Source organism: Macrobrachium nipponense, chromosome 49, assembly GCF_015104395.2.
Source record: "Macrobrachium nipponense isolate FS-2020 chromosome 49, ASM1510439v2, whole genome shotgun sequence".
In the NCBI taxonomy this organism is placed as follows: domain Eukaryota; kingdom Metazoa; phylum Arthropoda; class Malacostraca; order Decapoda; family Palaemonidae; genus Macrobrachium; species Macrobrachium nipponense.
Window position 1 is genome coordinate 5,850,303 of NC_087224.1, and position 19,507 is coordinate 5,869,809.

The 19,507-nt window shown below is 38.3% G+C and overlaps 1 protein-coding gene across 8 annotated transcripts in view; it reads left to right on the plus strand.

Moving 5' to 3' along the window:
- LOC135205288 (dual 3',5'-cyclic-AMP and -GMP phosphodiesterase 11-like) overlaps positions 1-19,507 on the plus strand; it is a 348,600-nt gene that overhangs the window by 310,864 nt on the left and 18,229 nt on the right. For all 8 annotated transcript variants that reach the window (XM_064235680.1, XM_064235681.1, XM_064235675.1 and 5 more), the window contains 9 exons: positions 477-619; positions 5,151-5,330; positions 5,552-5,716; positions 15,197-15,304; positions 15,443-15,580; positions 16,863-16,973; positions 17,507-17,668; positions 18,079-18,314; positions 18,500-18,599. In XM_064235680.1, coding sequence (XP_064091750.1) covers positions 477-619; positions 5,151-5,330; positions 5,552-5,716; positions 15,197-15,304; positions 15,443-15,580; positions 16,863-16,973; positions 17,507-17,668; positions 18,079-18,314; positions 18,500-18,599 — 1,343 coding nt within the window. The remainder of the gene's footprint in view (positions 1-476; positions 620-5,150; positions 5,331-5,551; positions 5,717-15,196; positions 15,305-15,442; positions 15,581-16,862; positions 16,974-17,506; positions 17,669-18,078; positions 18,315-18,499; positions 18,600-19,507) is intronic.

The window sequence follows — 19,507 nt, forward strand, 5'->3', positions numbered from 1 at the left end:
GCTCTCTTTTCCTTTAAGATGTAGTTTTAAAATTGTTTATTTGATTTCCATTTGAATACATGTTAAAACCAACGTCACTCGTGGTTAGAATTGGCAGATGATTTTTTGGATGCCATTCGCGAGAGAATGACCCACTTTCTCTAGTTTTCTTGTATAATTACATTTTTCATGTCACCTCCTTTGATTTATTCCATTATTTTGTTCCCTTTTCAGTTGTTTATATTTTACTGCCGTTTTTCCTTGGGGTTTTAAAACGTTTTCTTCGAGAATTGACACCAGATTTCCTTCATTTTCAGAATCATTTTTCAATTTAAAATGTAAATTAAAAGATTATTTTTTCTCAGGAAATCTCTTCAATTTTTTTTTATATAATCTTCATTATTTTTCTTGCAATTTATATATCCGATTCTTTTGTTTCTTTTTATCAACTCTGTTCCTTGAAATGACCGCCTAACCCACCCACTTCTCCCCCGCAGGTGCAGCCACCCCCGTCCGAAAAATATCGGCGCACGAGTTCGAGAAGGGCGGCCTCTTGAAACCCATCATCACCACCATCGACGGCACGCCTACCTTCATATCGCCCGCGCCCGGGGCGGAAAACGTCGCTATATTAGCTAAGGTACGGCTGCTGGGGAAGGTCAGATACGGAGGAGGCCATTTCAGTTTTATTTCTCTTCTGTTAGAATTCTGTTTCATCTCGACGTCTTTTTCCTCCCCTTTCTGTCTATTAACTTTTTTTTTGCCTTTCTATTAGTGCTCTAGAATCTTTACTTGATTCTCCAAGGTCACATTCAATTCCTTTTTTTTTTTTTTTTTTTTTTTTTTTTTTTTTCTTTTTTTTTTTTTTTTTTTTTTTTTTCTTTTTTTTTTTTTTTTTTTTCCAGAGATATCTACTGTTCATCTGATTTTTCTCTCCAATTTTTCATTATTCGGTAGGTGTGCCCCCCCTCCCCTCTCTCCCCCCTCCCCTCCCCTCTTCGGTTCCAACCTCGTTCACCCCCCTTTTCTAGATCCCTCCAATAAATACGCATAAGTGATTTCCCTGCAGTCACCTCTCTCTCTCTCTCTCTCTCTCATCTCTCTCTCTCTCTCTCTCTCTCTCTCTCTCTCTACTATGCCCCAATTTTCGTTCCCCAGAGTTCGTCGTCATTTTCGCTTCCTTTTTTTTTGGGTTTTGCTGACCATTTTCTTGTTCATCGACGTATTTTTCCCATCTCCCGTTTTTTGTGTTGTCCCATTCTCTCTCTCTCTCTCTCTCTCTCTCTCTCTCTCTCTCGCGCCCCATCATTCCCTTCTTTTTCCCATCTCTATTTCATATCTCTTTCGTCTATGTCTTTGAATTCGTAATATTCTTTGAGCATTCGTACTCGCTTATGGGCTATGTCCAGTGGACGTATACGAGAGAGAGAGAGAGGGGGGGGGATGGGGGATGGGGAGGAGGCCCTCCTTTTCAGCCAGTCTGTAAACCCTTATCATCAGCATCTTCAAAGAGTATCTCTCTCTCTCTCTCGTCTCTCTCTCTCTCTCTCTCTCTCTCTCTCTCTCTCTGAGGGAGATATCCGTCCCCCTGTATCCAGTCTGTAAACCTTATCATCATCTTCAGAAGAGTCTCTCTCTCTCTCTCTCTCTCTCTCTCTCTCTCCTCTCATCTGCTCTCTCTCCTCTTCTTCTCTCTCTCTCTCTGTCGTCCCAACGGTGTCAGTGACCTACCATTGTGACACACTCAGGTGTTGGTAATTGTGTCTATCCCCGGATCCCCGTAGACGTGATTTCCAACAACATTATTTTCATGAGGATCAGAATAATTTGTCATTCAATTGTTTTTCAATGTTTTTATAGATGTTGCTTGATGTTTATGACTGTGATGAGAGTGATGCTGTTTTTATTTTGTCTGTTTTCTGTAATTCTTTCAGTTCTGGGTTTTTATCTTAACTTCCCAGCTATTTTGTTCATTGTTTATTTTATGCTTTTGTCGTTTAAATTCAGTGTTTATGCTTTTTATATTTCTCTCGCTTGACTCATTCGGATTTTGAGTTTCGTTACGGACATAGAAGACCTTCATTTATTTCATTCTTGTGTCTGTTTTTATATTATATTTGTTGACCTGTCTGCTAGCTTATCTCAAAAGTTTATGGATGAATTTTTTAAATTAAATTTTTGGGAGGGTTGGATCCATTGCCTTGGGGAAAAGTATATAAGATTTTAATACTGATCTTGAACGAATCCGTTTCCGTGGAAATATTCCTATGTTAGAAGAGGTATTAAGCAGGTTAAAATGCTTGCTGTGTTAGGGTTCGCAACCTCACACCTTGTGCAAATTGACATAGAATTTTTAAGAGCTTGCAACGTCACATCTTGTAAATATTGACTTTTTTAAGATCTTGCAGTATCAAATCTTATTAACATTGACATTGGTAAGGGCTTGCAACTTCACATCTTGTGCAAATTGACTTTTTTAAGAGCTTGCAAGTCCAATCATATCCAAGTATTTTATGTAAATTTAACCTTTAAAGTCAAAGGTTAACATTAAACGCTATTGAATTTTTATCATCTTCGAAAGTAATATCGCGGCGTGAAAGCAAAACCGAAATTAAAAGATATTATTGTAAACATTAAAGCAAGAACTCCTTTTAGAATTTATATAAAGAAGACGAAAAACGAAAGCTATAAAAAGGCGAATTCTTTATGGAACTCCCGAGAATAAGGAAAAGTTCATGTTTATTTAACAGTGCGACGCAAGAGGACTTTCTATGAAACAATGGACAATAAGATAGATAAACAAAAAAAAAGAGAAAAGTATTTTGCATTCTGGGAGAGAAAGCTTGTCTGGAAGAAGATAACTCTCTCTCCAGGAGGAAGGACCTGTCATAACTCTCTCTCTCTCTCTCTCTCTCTCTCTCTCTCTCTCTCTCTCTCTCTCTCTCTCTCTCTCTCAGGGAGGTATCTGCCCTTTGTATACAGTCAATAAACCTTATCATCATCCTCAAAGAGTCTCTCTCTCTCTCTCTCTCTCTCTCTCTCTCTCTCTCTCAGGGAGGTATCTGTCCTTTGTATCCAGTCAATAAACCTTATCATCATCTTCAAAGGGTATTTCTCTCTCTCTCTCTCTCTCTCTCTCTCTCTCTCTCTCTCTCTCTCTCTCTCAGATGGCTATGTATGACATTTTTTATTATAATATAGTTAAGGAAGATTTCACCTCGACAAAATAAGTATAGAATCTCCCATCAATTAGTATGTTTACTTTACTCTCTTCCTACATTTGTTAATAATTAGCCAGCTATAACTCCACTTAACTTGAAGTAAATAAAATACTTTAAAAAAAAATCCACCATGATTCATCATTGCCTAAAATTAAAAAATGGTGTATTTTGGTGTGCACTGCTGACTTTGGTTAATCCTTTCTCGAGCTATCCCGCTCGCCAATTCATTAGCGACTTTGCTTTGTTCAAGGATTAGCTCAAATCTTCTTAATTTAGACTCCCATCCTTTGTGTTGAATCTCTCTCTCTCTCTCTCTCTGTGGAGTTTATTTTCACCACGTTCCCTTTATTTATTTGATAGTGTTATCTTTTAGTTCTCTCTCTCTCTCTCTCTCTCTCTCTCTCTCTCATTTCTGATTTGTGCTTAACTTTGTGACGTATATATTGATGATAGACGATGCACAAATCATTTTATTTACATAGGGTAATGTATCCCATTTGCTCTCTCTCTCTCTCTCTCTCTCTCCTCTCTCTCTCTCTCTCTCTCATCTCCCTTTGCTCTCTCTCATTAAATTCTTAGGACTCGTCTGCCTCATTTTACAGGTTTCATTTAGTCAGGTCAGACCCGAATCCAAAATTAGACTCCATGATATTCAATTCATTTGAAGAGGATTAGTTTGCAAAAGGGATCCGTTCAACTGGTGTTGTACTTCGAGGCGGAAAACTGTCCGCTCATTGGTGAAACGGCAAACAAGCTTGGTGCTTTGATGAGCAGCAGAATATTCAATTTATGTAGCAGCAGGCAGGCAATGTAACGTTTTTTTACGTCAAGGGTGCGTTCGGTTGGACGACGAATGGCAAAAAAAATAGGGTTCGTTGCGTAGCTCTTGTCACCGAGCAGGAAACTGTCACCGCCATCGAATAAATTGTTCAGACTGCAAGCAAAAATCTGTCAAATTCGTCTGTGGTATTCCGGTAAAATGTCGAATGTTATTTCAACGGCATAAAAGCTCTCTCTCTCTCTCTCTCTCTCTCTCTCTCTCTCTCTCTCTCTCTCTCTCTCTCTCTCCTGGTGATTCGAGACTTGGAATGTAATCCGCTTAGGTAGGGAGACAGAGAAATAAAACTAGGAACTCGAATATACTCAATTTTCATGGCACGTCCGTGCCGTAAAGTATATATTGCCATAAATTTAAAATAAATCGGGTATGAATATGTTTCAATATGAGTTATTAAGAAGATTGTGATTGTATTGAGTATCCTGGATTGTAGAGAATGTAGTGTTTAACTAATCACAAATTTGATTATATATATAATTAGATAAATATCATGCAAAAAAGCGGGTTCTGTTGGACCCAACAAACTGAGCGGCCTACAACGCCTAATAATAATAATAATAATAATATAATAATAATAATAATAATAATAATAATAATAATAATAATAATGATAGTGATAATGATAATGATGATAATAATAATAATAATAATAATAATATCTATTATTATTATTATTATTATTATTATTATTATTATTATTATTATTATTATTATTATTATTGGAAGAGGCCTTCTCTGAGGGCAGAACATTGAATATTATAGCTGTTGAAAACAGCAATGCATGATTGTTATTATTATTATTATTATTATTATTATTATTATTATTATTATTATTATTATTATTATAATATATGCCGATGATGTTGTTGTTATTGTTGCTCCTGCTATGTTGTTTCGCCCATTTGAATGTTGTTTATCGCCCACGCCTATTTTGCTCTCCCAAGAGGCCCCTCCAGAAGCAACAACAACAACAACAACAACCTCTTAATACCATCCAGACATTCGAAAAGAAAGCCCCAGCCACATAACATCGTCATCATCATAACTGCTAAGTCCTTCTTCTTCGCCTTATCTCATTCCCTCTTTTTTTTCTCCCTCTCCCTCCTCCGTAGGTCCGCCGGAAGTCGCGAACGGAGCTGAAGGGCCTCGACGAACGCCAGCTGATCTTCGAGCTGGTAAAGGACATCTGCAACGACCTGGACGTGAGGTCCCTCTGTCACAAGATCCTGCAGAATGTCTCCATCCTCACCAGCGCCGACAGGTGTTCCTTGTTCCTCGTCCAGGGAGAGAAGGTGAGGAAGAGGGGGTATATAGGGGAGGAGGTGGTCATCTAGGGAGGAAAGATTAGGGGGGGGGGGGGGGGGGGTGGGGGGGGGGGGGGGGGGAGGTGGTCACCTGAAGTTGGAAGGGAAGGGACAATTGACAATCTTGGGAGGAAACGATTACATCTGAAGATGTTGAGGGAAAGAAAAAAAAAATACGAAATAATATTAAATCTCTCGTTCATTTTCAGGAGAGCGGCAACCGGTGTCTCGTCTCGACGTTATTCGACGTCAATCCGGACTCCACGGTGGCCGAAATGGAAGAGAAGGAGGAGATCAGGATACCCTGGGGCAGCGGCATCGTCGGGTATACGGCCGAATCCGGGGCGATGGTCAATATTCCGGATGCGTACGAGGTGAGTAGAAAGATGCCAGAGTCTCTCTCTCTCTCTCTCTCTCTCTCTCTCTCTCTCTCTCTCTCTCTCTCTCAAACACACACACACATTAAGCTACAAATGCGAATTGGATATCAAGCTCATTTGTAGCTTAATGTTTGTGGATATGATTATCTCACGGTGTATTTGATGAAAAACTTATGTATGTATATATATATATATATATATATATATATATATATATATATATATATAGATATAATATATATATATATATATATATATATTATTTGCAAAACTCAAGCTAGATCATAATCGTCCCAACTACAAGGTAAGTAACAACTTATCCAGCGAAGTTGAAACCTGAGTCTTAGCAAACAAAAAAAAAAAAAAAAAAAAAAAATAAATGTGTTCATGGTGGGAAGGGTATATAGTGTATTATGCTTAAAAAAATCTCTGTGTAGATGCACGTGACTTCATAAATAAGCGAATACCAACAGGAATAAGGTATGCGCTTGGATTTCTGACTATTATTTTCCTGTGGTATTCGCTTATAGTGTATTATGTGTAGTGTACGATGATGACGTCATTATAGACTTCATTCCCTTTGAGCACCACACTGATGCTGCTGTTACCTTTTTATGACGTTAAGTACCCCAAACGTTTTCGGGAACATGAAATCGAGCATTTAGCAACACACTAAATGTTCAGTAATATTAATAGGCCCGTGAGGGGTTACTGCCATTAGTGCACTCCACGCGGTTCACTGTAGGCATTAGCGTATACGTTGCTTGCGAGCGTCCCTTCGGCTAGCTGACAAACTTTTTTGTTTTTTCTTTTTCTTCTGTCTGGCTGTCCAGCCGCGAGCTATGTCATATTTAGTATTGTACAATGAAAATGCTACCTAATTTCTATGACGTAATATTACTGGGTATATAATGTGTCAGATGCGCATATGTAAACATCAGAGGGAAAACAAAGATACGTGGTAGACCACCACGATCACAAGAACTGAATCTATCCCCTGCCCCTTCCTTCCTACATTTAAGCGAATTCGTCACTTCTAGGCCCGGGGCCAAGTTGGGCTGGCGGGCCAAAAACGCGCGTGGGCTTTGCAACGTGTATGCGTTTGATTTCTAACAAATAGGTAACAGTCCATTAATTTTAAAATCAACTGTCCTTTTATCAGGAAAATTATAAAATGAAAATTGATTTGAGACGAGTGCGGTATTTTACTCTGATGCAGGCTTTAAAGGTTTGGGTCTCAGTTAGGGAAGAACAGGGGTGCCCCATTTCCCTCGGGGGGGGGGGGGGGGGGGGGTGGGGGGGGGGGGAAGCGCGAGGGGGATTATTTAGAACGAGGATCAACACCAAACAAATGTTTATATTATATAGTCTGGGACCATATAGGTAAACAAGAGTGTATAGTAAATAAAAATATACTAGTTTAAAGAAAGGCGGTTTTTATACTGCTGTTCTGTAATACCACTCTGCAGGAAGGAAGACCTTTTTATTATGGAATATAATGAAGTTTACAAACAGATACGTGATATCTCAGAAAAAGAAAAAACATAATTAAAATGGTTAGAAACGGGAAATGACTGGAAATCGTGAGACATTAATATTCTCTCTCTCTCTCTCTCTCTCTCTCTCTCTCTCTCTCTCTCTCTCTCCTGAGCACGTTTGTAGAACACAGGACCTCGATACTGGTTCCGAATCACATGTTAAAACACACCATGTGACATAAACACGTCAAGAGAGTGAGAGATCACAAGTTTCGAAGCTTCCGATTTCATTCTGGAAAATAAAGGGTACTTGTCAACTCATCGTCAGCTGATGGTATGTATACCCGCTTCGTCCGAAAATCCGAAATGGTTGTCACTTACGAAAGATGGTATCCTATTAGATACGGTCTAATAAAACCTGCTGGTATAATGACTGATAAAAGTTCGTCTGCATTTCATTTTACCATCAAATGATTCTGAAACAGAATAGGAAGACAGAAATTATAGTTGACGGACGAGTCGAAACAGAAGGTGGGGGACTTAGTTGGTTGAACGGTTGGGGGGATTATAGTTATAACCAAGCAGGAAACTGTGACATCGAGGTGTGAATACTTGAGATGAACTTGCTTCGTCCTCCGCATACGCTGTATACCTATTCAACACCCGTTTGACGTATGACGTCAGTCATTCTGCGTTTCGTTGGACCCGTGGTGTCTTTAAGGACAGGAAGCCGGGTTATCGACCGACGGCTGTTTATACGATAAGTGATTCATTCTTTTTATAAATAAATAAATGCTGGTTCTGATGTAATTATAGAGCTGCATTAGGCAGGTGAGACTCGTTGCTTTATAATATTTATTTTATGTTCAATGTGGGTAGTTCCATTTTTTCGTATGAACCTACAAAATCTTCAATGGCTTTGAATTGCATGCCTGTATATCTAGAAGCACCGTTGAATATAGTTTATGGTGATAAAATATTAATGAAGGTTCAGCGTTTGTAAGTTGGTTCTAAGTTGAGGATGAAGGTACTGATAACATCGAAAATATCGAATTAGATCAAGAACAATTGTTATTGTCGGGGCGTGACAGAACAATACTGATGTGGTTTCTTATTAAGTTAAAGTTTGCTATCAATAAAAGTGTTCGTCGTGAATCTTCATATAATAACAGGGAATTTCTCAAATAGGAACTTTTGACGTCATTCAGACGTCATTCCAACGTGCTGGTTGGGTCTGCCCCAAACCTTTCTGCCGCAATTGCTGTATATTCCCCATTAAAGCTTAACTCTTTACTTCTACCCTTCAAATTTTCTATTGCTGTCATATTTTATTGCTGTATATCTTTATTATTCAGTGAGTAAGATTGGGTAACATGTCTATCCAGCGTTATCTTATTTAAGACAACCCGTTTATATTGTTTATTCAATTTCTTAACAATAAATCTCGTCTGTCATCTACTGCGTGTTTCCAGTGGTCGTAAAAGGACACCAAAGACTTATGTACTGAACAAAATTAGATAGATATACTTTTGTAAGAACCATTTCAACACATGTCAGCACACCATTTTAGGGAGAGGGTGAATAGTAGTGTGTGGGGACCCCAGCTCGGTAGTTTTAAGCCTTCTTGTTTTGGGGGGAGAGAGAGAGAGAGAGAGAGAGAGAGAGAGAGAGAGAGAGAGAGAGAGAGAGAGAGAGTATGTGTGTGCGAAAAAATGAAATGGAAGAAAATACTTACTTTTTGCATCAGGTTTTGCAGTGTAAAGTATCTTCACTTGCGTGGGTATGAGAGAGAGAGAGAGAGAGAGAATGCGAATGTGTTTATTATGCTCTAAATCCGGTAATAAATTTATAAGGAATTACAGAACGTAAAAATAAGCCTCTCTCTCTCTCTCTCTCTCCCTCCTCCACACACACACACACACACACACAACACACACACACACACACACACACTGGAAGTTTACGGTCCTCTTGCTCCTCTTTATTGCAAATAGGAAATTCAGTTTTTTTTTTTGTTTTATTATAATTGGACACGGTCATCAGCGCCGGCAACCTGTCATTGAAATGAATGAGATAGCGTAAATATACCATATTTTTTTATTTCATTGTAGGATTTGCTTACGGTAAAGCAATGAAATGCTTTTATTATGCAGCTAAAAAAATGCGCGCCCTATTTCTGGCGTTCAGGTTTTGAAAATTATATATTTATTTTATTTATTTATTTATTTATTTATTTATTTATTTATTTTTTATTTATTTATTTGTTTGTTTGTTTATTTATTGAAACTGGAATTTTATAGAACGTTTTCGATTATACACTCTTCTATAAATATATAATGGAGGAGAATTTTTTTTCCTTGGAAAAGCGTGCGTACTTGCAAGCAATTCCTTGTGCGTATTCATACGTATACAGCTGTAAACTGAGGTTTCGTTACATTGTCTAGGTTTATACATACGCATACGTTTACATACATGTTTAGGATATTGTCAAGATTAGCGAACCCACTTTCAAGACTATATTATACCACTTTTGATTTAAATACTCGACAAACCAATAAGAACGTATTTGAGAGAGAGAGAGAGAGAGAGAGAGAGAGAGAGAGAGGAGAGAGAGAGAGAGAGGAATGGGTACAGGGCACCGTATGCCAACAGTGTGAGTGCCCAGGGCGGCAACTCGAGTATCAGTTTATAAGAGCAGAGACACATTCTCTCCACTCGATCGATACGGCATCTTTCTTATCTCCAGCTTCGGAGATAAGGCAGAACGGAATACCTCCGCTGGACAGGGCTCCCGCCACCACCCCCTAACCCAGCCCTCCTCCACAAAAAAAAGGATGATCTGCATCTCTGTCAAATGATTCACAAAAAGCGCACAATGTGTATTGCGTTCGTTTTCAGTGTGTTTTATTCGAATAATTACCAGTAATAATAATAATAATAATAATAATAATAATAATAATAATAATAATAATAATAATAATAATAATAATAATAATAATGTATAGCTTTATTTTCCAATAATGCGTAAATTGCGTTAAAACAACAAAGCAACATTTTGCTTCTGTTATCTGCCTAGTTTAATGAGAAATTTTTGAGGAAAAAAAAACAAAATCCGTAACTTTTGTAAGCACTATATTAACGTTTTTCGCAGTTAATCAGTTGGATATGTTTTCTACCTTGCTTGCTGAGAAATTAAAATTTACTTCATTATTATTATTATTATTATTATTATTATTTTTTATTATTAGTTATTATTATATTCATTATTATTATTATTATTATTATTATTATTTTATTATTATTATTATATTGCAATGTCGCGTCCTTGGAGCTGTAAGTGTTTAGATTTCGGAAGAAAAACTTATTTTATTTCCCACATGCATAGTTTCGGGCTGTTGTGAAGGTGGAGGAATGTATGCTTTCGTAAAACAAAAGTGTATAGTTTTGCTTGTTAGTTCAATAACAGAGAAGCCTGTAAGATTTAGCACACCTAGAGAGAGAGAGAGAGAGGAGAGAGAGAGAGCAGTCAAAGTACAATGCAACCGTAGTACATTACGTAAGCGTATACACGGTATGATAACCGGGCACTCGAGAGGGGTTGGTGGTGGTGGGGTGTGGGGGTGGGGTATGGGGGAGTGGAGCATCCCTGCATCAGGTATCGCCCCACCTTTCAATTCGGCGGCCTCTTTTTTCCTGGTCAGAGGAATTTCGAGAAAGGCGCCTTCGCAATCGAAGAGAGGGCGAGATCGGCTCGGCTCCAATGAAGATCGCTGTACTAGATATTCCTTGAAGTGCATAACAAGTCTTCGAGGGCTTCCAAAATAAGATCTACTAGAGCTCCAGACAGGACATTCAAAAGACCACTTACGCCCTTTTGCACTCGTACGCAGGCGCAGTCGCCATACATTCAGCGAATGATATTCACGGAGACCTATTCGAACTTAAACTATTTTAGGATAAATATACATTAAGTATTGTACACAATGTACAGCGTATACACGGTATGATAACCGGGCACTCGAGAGGGGTGGTGGTGGTGGGGGAGGGTGGGTGGGTTTATGGGGGAGGGGTACATTGGCATCAGGTATCGCCCCTTTCAATTGGCGGCCTCTTTTTTCCTGGTCAAAGGAATTTCGAGAAAGGCGCCTTCGCAATCGAAGAGAGGGCGAGACTCGGCTCCAATAAAGATCGCTGTACTAGATATTCCTTGAAGTGCATAAACAAGTCTTCGATGGGCTTCCAAAATAAGATCTATACGAGCTCCAGACAGGACATTCAAAAGACACTTACGCCCTTTTGCACTCGTACGCAAGGCGCAGTCTGCCATACATTCAGCGAATGCAATATTCACGGAGACCTATTCGAACTTAAAACTATTTTAGGATAAATATACATTAAGTATTTGTACACAATGTTGATTGTTGAGTCTGTTTGAACAATCGTCTAATCTTTGGATGACTCCAGACCCCCCAGTGTATTGCCCCATATGGGCCCATACCCCTTTGCATAAGTCCACTTACGTCCTATTTGTTGACAATATTAACTTAACATACTTAGCTTAATACATACTTTAGGTATGAATATCTAGGAATACAACATACAAAAAAATCAAAAGCGTTTATAGTTTTATATAGTTATTACAAATGTACCATTGTATACACTGAACACTTAAAATCAGATATATACAAATATCCAGAGATCAAGTCCCATACCCCCCCAGCACGTGGTTCTCATACCCCCAAGGGGTATGAATACCCTCTTTTAAGAACCCCTGGTCTAAGCATATTCATAGCTTCGCTGCAAAAACACTTTAACAAAACACCCTTGGTCGCCCTATTGATAAAGTGGCAGATTGCAACATATCAATTAATCAGTATTCGTTGAAGAATCCGTTTCACCAAATCTGTATTTTTCTGTAATCTGAGCATTATATGGGAGTGAATTCATACTTTGATCGCAGGGTATTGCTCAAGATGTTGAAGCAACCCACAGGCGTTCTCAAGACTCAGAAACTCCATTAGCTGCATATTTTGGAAATGACAGCCTTTGATTGAGCAGAGGCAGGGACAAAAAATTGACAAGGTTCGTGAGAATTGAACTGGGATAGATAGGATTATGTGCGTTTTCTGCCCAACTGGGATATTCATTAGTGGACCATTACGTTAATGGCTAACTGTATCTTTTAAGAGTACATTTCTAACGATGTAAAGCCATGTTGACTATGAGATCGTATTGTGTGTATTTTATTATTGCTTGAGTGATGTGATTTTCACTGATCTCGACTTTGTCATAATGTAGGAAAATATGGACATGGTTGGAGATTTTTATTGCGTGGTTGTGTATATATGAATTTGTCTTCACTCTGTGGAGGTGACTGACAGACGGACAAAGTTTGAAGTGGCCAATCGCCCGCTTATGTAACAACCCTCTTTTAATACTTTGGAGCCAGAAGACGCATTAAAGAACGCCCCCTGCGTTTAGACTGCTCGGTCATGCCAGGTGTTTAGCCTACAAGCAACTGTTTCTTTAAAAAAAACACTATACAGGTGTGCAACAAGACAAGACAACTGTAATGTAATCCTTAAGACTTATACATGATAAAGGGATGAGAGAGAGAGAGAGAGAGAGAGAGAGAGAGAGAGAGAGAGAGAGAGAGAGAGAGAGAGAGGGCTGACTCACACTATCGTAAGCCAGGTTGCGTCACAGCTGTCATGGTCATCGACGGCAGAAATCTGCAATTTTACCGAGATGGCCCAATCGAGACGTACAAGCAGTTATCTATAAACGCCTGAGAATAGTTTCACACCTTATACTCATTAGTATCTGTTTCAGCTTTCGTACAAGAAGTAAGTGTCATTTGCGAAAGGTCCTGTGGTTATAATATATTGTCTCTAGTAAGCAGTACTGTGTACTATATCATTTATGTCATTGTGACCTGTAAGCTCTTTGGTTTTAGGGAAGTAGCTCTTAGATATTTCCTGTGAAAATTCTGAAAGTAAATAAACTGCCTACTTTTAGTGTCCTGTCGCGAACTCCCTGCGAAGTCGAGATTGATTTTTCCTATTTCCTGAGAGACATTCAATCCAAAACGTTTCCCACCTAAACCGGTAGAGAAGTTATATTCCTAGTACTTTCAAATGTGACGTGAGGAAGAGGAATTGTGTTCCTCGCTGTACCAGTAATTTTTAATAGATACTCAAAATCCATTTTTTTTTTTTTTTTACCTTTTTCCAGCCCAACACACGGTCAGCCATTGGAATATCATCTGACATTATCTATGAATTCCTTATTATTAGATTTATATCACTGGACACTACCACAGTTTCGTATAAATCCTGATTTTAAGGGCGAGAAAAGTATAGTTTTTTTTTCCTCTTGCATAACTTGATGAGAAAAACGGATGAATTAAATAAATTGAAAGAAAAAACATTCTTCCAAATTGCAACCTTGTCTGTCACGTCTCCTTCTAGAGAGATTTCACCTTTTTAAAGTTACAAAGCCCCTAACTGAGAAGAACGTCTTGCGAATGACTGTAATCTCTCTTATCAAATTTATTTGTGCCATTTTCTCTACGTTATTGCATTTGGTTTCATGGCTCGTCTCGGCTCTTCAGAGGTGAGGCAATATAGACAGCGTTTGCTCTCTCTCTCTCTCTCTCTCTCTCTCTCTCTCTCTCTCTCTCTCTCTCTCTCTGTGTGTGTGTTGTTCAGAGGAATTTATTGCAAAACTATGTAGATAACAGTATTTCTCTTCTGAAATTTCTCTCTCAGCTCATACCCCTCCCCCTACTGTAAACCCGCACACCCTCCCCTTCCCTATAGCTACCCCCCCCCCCTTCCCTCCTAGAGCAATCCCCCCCCCCCCCCCCGCCCCCCCCCCCCCCCCGCCTCGTCAGGGACCAGACTTCCATTCATTTTGCATTCCTCTCCAGCGGTATATGACGCAGTTTGTCCGGTGACCTCAGATTCCGATGATGTCAGTGGTCGATGACGTCACGACGTCCTTAGAATGATCCCGGTAATGTTACGAAAGGTCCTATATAGGATCTCGAAGGATATTCGATGCCGGTTTAAAATCGTCTGGGCGGGGAGCTGTTTCCCCTTAGACAGGTGGTGGCTGGAAATAGTTATCAAAGCCACATTTATATAGGTTCAATGGCTGAATAGAATAAAATTGTTTTATTTCCAGCATCGAAATAGATTTTATATTTTGTTTTCACTAATAGGGACTAAGTCTTACTATTACCTTTTACAACTTATGTCACTCCTTCCACTTGTTTTTTATTTTTTTCCTTAATTCGTTAAATTTTTTCTTTTATTTTGAAAATTTAACTTGCTTAAAACAGTTTTTGTCGATTATATTTTTAAGCTTATTATGATATTTCATGCACATGTTCTTTCAGAACTTATTCTCTCTTAGATTTTTATCACATCAGTGTCGAAAAGTTGAGACATATAGTATAGTCTTTAGTTTGCAAAAGCACTTATCACTTTCAATAAATCATTGGTATTTATTTCACTAATCTCTCAGGACCACCACTTCAATTTTACAAAAGCCCCTATTACTCTCATCAAATAGTTTATATTTATATCAGTAGTTAATGATTATTTCACAAATTTAATAATCTGGCAGGGCCAGTATTTTAATTTTACAAAAGTACTTATCAATTTCATTAAATAATTATTATGTATTTCATTAAATGCTTAAAACGTTCATCACCTTCAATAAATAATTGTTTCACAAAATGCTTCACTTTTACAAAAGCATTTGTCACTCATTAAATATTTATTTCACTAAATGCTTCACTTTTACAGAAGCATTTATCACTTTTTTTATGTTTATTCCACAAAATGCCTCAACTTTGCAATAACATTTATTGCCACTTTCAATAAAAAAAATTTGTATTTCACTAAATGCTTTAATTGTACAGAAACATTTATTGTCACTTTCAGTATAACTAATTCATTGTAATTCACGATTTTCTGCTCTCCCTCAGGACCATCGGTTCAACCCCAACATAGACGGCAAGACGGGTTATAAGACGCGCTCCATGCTTTGTATGCCAATTAAGGACACGGCAGGTGAAGTCATTGGAGTTGCTCAGGTGAGTGACGGGGGTCAAGGTCCTGCTCGTCCTATCTGGCGTCGCAATGTCTTATTATTGTATTATTTGCTTGAGGTGTCAAGAAACGTATTTCCAATCAAGTTACCAAAAAAATTAAATTTGAAATACTTTTTTCAGGTGATCAATAAACAGCAGGGCCAAGCCTTCACAGTCAACGATGAGAAGGTGTTCGAATCCTATCTCCAGTTCTGTGGCATCGGCTTGAGAAACGCACAACTTTATGAAAGATCCCAACTGGAAGTCAAGAGAAATCAGGTAAGGTTTGGCTGTCCATTTCAAGAGTATAGGTTTGATTGTTGGAGGATTAATCTTCAAATAGAACTGTGTATTTGCAATCTTGACTATTAAGTATAACAGACTTTTTTAATATTTATTATTATTGCAGTCATCGTAATGTTCAAAGCTTGATTGTCTTTTCTGTATGTGACCCATGGAAGTGGTCTTGTTTTTCTCCATGTACCTATAAATACACACCCAGTTTTTTGTTCACTGTATTAGTGTATAAAATCATTCCCTGCATTACTTAACTCTTCATGATGAAGAAACTTTCATTTTTATAGACCCATCTTGTTTAGTTAGAGTCCAGAGGTTCATACCAAGCCCCCTCCTCCCTTTTATATATTACCACTTGCCCTATGATGGGCCCATGTTATCTTCAGGCCAGTTTAATCTAGACCAACCCAACTAGAAAGAAACAAGACACTTTTGTTAATAAGATTACTAAGATAAGTCATAAGGTCATAATGTGATAAATACTATGGAATTGAGTGGTTTCTTGAGATACATTTGTGCTGTATTGCGACTTATTTACTGGTTACATCATATTCAGCTTTAACTTTCCCAGGTACATAGACATTGCATTTAGATATGAATGTTTTTAAGGTAACTTTATTGGATTTTGCCATGCAGGTTGCATTAGCATTTTTGGAATTGGTGTTTATTGGAAGTTTAAGAAACTCAATTCACTTAAGGATACATTCAAGATATGCATATGGGATGTTGCTGTCAGTCAAGAATGCAGTAAATTTATTTGTGCTTTGGATATTTCCATATAAGAATACATAAGCACTGTTCAGTTAGATTTTTCTCAGTCAGGTATACATCACATTTCATCGCTCAAAGTGTTATTTCAATGTAGGTTTATAAACGACTTCCTTCACCAACATTGTATGACACCTTGAACTGATAAGTTATATGTATAGGAACTCAAGTCATGAACATAGATAGGCTATTGTCATAAAGAGAACAGTCAGGAAATACTTCAAATTAAGAACCCTTGGCTTCATTAGAATTTTCCCTCTTACTATATTGTAATATTTGCTGTTCTAAATGAAAAGTTTCATATTTTCCCCATTAATGCTCTCTTTTTCTCCTCTTGTCTAATATATTTCCCATTTTTCTATTTGAAATGTCTCTTATTCTTCGAATATAAATTTTCCTTATTCTCCCAATTAGCATGTTTCATGTTCTCACTAAAATATGTGCTGTTTTTGCCTATTGAAAATTGTCCTGGTTTAATGTTTACTTTTTCCTGCAGGTGCTACTTGATCTTGCTCGGATCATCTTTGAAGAACAGAGTACCATCGAACAAATGGTGTACCGTATCATGACCCATACGCAGTCACTTCTCCAATGTGAAAGAGTCCAAGTAAGTCATGAGAGATAGAGGCTTGCGGATGTTAGATCACCTGTGTATTATTTCCCTGTGGGGGTTAGTGCTATCAGTGCACCTCATGTGGTGCACTATAGGCATTACTAAAGGTTCTTTAGTGTCCCTTCGGCCCTCAGCTGCAACCCCTTTCTTTTCTTAAACTCTACTTGTGTTCACATCTTCACATCCTCTTTCTTCCACCTAACTTTCCACCCTCTCCTGACAATTGTTTCATAGTACAACTGTGAGGTTTTCCTCCTGTTACACCTTTCATAACCCCCTTTACTCTCAATTTTTCTGTCAGCGCTGAATGGCCTCATAGGTCCCAGTGCTTGGCATCAGGCCTAAATCTCATAGTATTCCAATTCCAGCAGTGTATTAAGCAGTTTCAAATGCAAATTAAAGTTCATTATATGCCTCATTGCTATATACTTTCAACTCCTTTACATTGTTCTGAAGCTTATAGGTTTGATTGTTTACACATAAGAATCACTGGACTTTTCATTGAATGCATAAATCTTTTCTTACAGATCCTCCTCGTACACGAGGCATCTCAGGGAACATTTTCACGTGTATTTGACCTGGAGGTGAAGGACCTGGAAGGAGAAGATGCAGAGAGTCGCACTAGTCCCTTTGAGTCACGCTTCCCCATCAACATTGGGATCACTGGGCATGTAGCTATGACTGGAGAGGTAAGCTGTTGCAACTGCATTAGTATGTAAAAGCACAAAGTTATTTGGAACTGTCTGGATAAAAATTAGGATCCAGAGATGCCCTCTGAATACAAGAATTGGTGGTACCAAGCACCATTAAAATATTGTCAACCTTGTGGCAATTAATTCCAGATATCCCATCAAGATACCAAATTGTTCTGATACTTTACAACATTTTCATTCAGTGACCATCTAGAGCCTGAGATTTCTCAACATTGAGTTTGGTATGAGAAAATTTTTTATTTTTGTTTGGTGTAAGGGAATTCAGATCAGTATATAATTTTACATTTATTACTCTAATTACTGTCAAGGTCATTGTCGAATAAATTTTATTATCATAGGAGTCTTGTAAAGTATTTATAGGCATTAATATGTCTGCACAATTCCAGACTGTTTGCATCATCGATGCCTACGAAGATTCCAAGTTTGATGCGTCGGTGGATGAATTCACAAATTTCCGACACAAATCGATTTTGTGTATGCCTATCAAGAACACAGCAGGGAAAATAGTTGGTGTTGTGCTACTCATCAATAAATTTGATAACCTACCCTTCACTAAAAATGACGAAAACTTCTTGGAGGCGTTTGCAATCTTCTGTGGCATGGGCATCCACAATACACACATGTAAGTGTTTGTTGCAGGTGTCAGAGCCCAGCCCAACCTGCTTATATGTACTAAATCGAATATACTGTATCAGTGAATATGTGTTGGTCTTTGAGTGAAACACATTTTGACAGCTTTTCTCATCCAGTACATATATTCTTAATAGCTATAGTGGCGATGAAATCTTATCATCTCAATCTTCACAGGTATGAAAAGGCTGTGATTGCGATGGCAAAACAAAAAGTGACTCTCGAAGTGTTGAGTTATCATGCCACTGCACCTAGAGAAGATGCATTTAGACTCATGGTGAGTGTATTTGTGTTGACAGTTTATATATTGCATTGCATTTTTGTTATGTTATCGGACTGGTCCAAAAGGAAAAAAAATATCCACCTACCTAGGTATTCACATTTTTTCCAGGTAGAATTCACTTTGGTAAATTAGAAGTACTATACTGAATCTGACACTGTTGCATGTAGTTATTGTTTGCATTATATATATTCTGATTTATACTGAATATGCAGTTTTCATACAATCAACTTACCTGTCAGATATATACATAGCTAAGACTCCGTCGTCCCCGACAGAAATTCAAATTTCGCGCCACTCGCCTACAGGTATGGTCAGGTGATCTACGGCCTGCCCTGGGTGGCAGGACTAGGAACCATCCCCGTTTTCTATCATATTTTCTCTGTCGCCGGTGGTATCAACATTGTTGTTATTACCTCCTGACTTAGATTCTTTTTTTCAACATTTGATCAACGTTTTTCGGCTTTTTGGTGACGTATTTGGATCGTGTTTTGGCATTCGCTACTGTGGACTGTTTTTGGAATAACTCTTTTGATTTTTTCTCGTATGTCTGATTCTAATGTAGTGTGAGAATGTGTGAATGTAGGCTGCAGGGTGAGGATACCGAAAGCTTCGGTTGATCCTCACACTGTATGCCGTAAATGTAGGGGGGTTCAGTGTTCTGCTATTAACACTTGTAAGGAATGCGAGGGTTTGAATGCAGAAGAGTGGAAGACTTTGACTTCTTATTTGAAGAAGTTAGAGAGGGATAGAGTTAGACGACTGAAAGGTGTGAGTTCAAGGCTATTGAGCCTTTCACGGATAATTCTAACCCTACTACGTGTAGATTCTCCCTATAGATCTCATTCTCAGAGTGTCTTTTCGGATTCGGCATCGGAAATCGCCAATCTGAAAGCGACTATTAG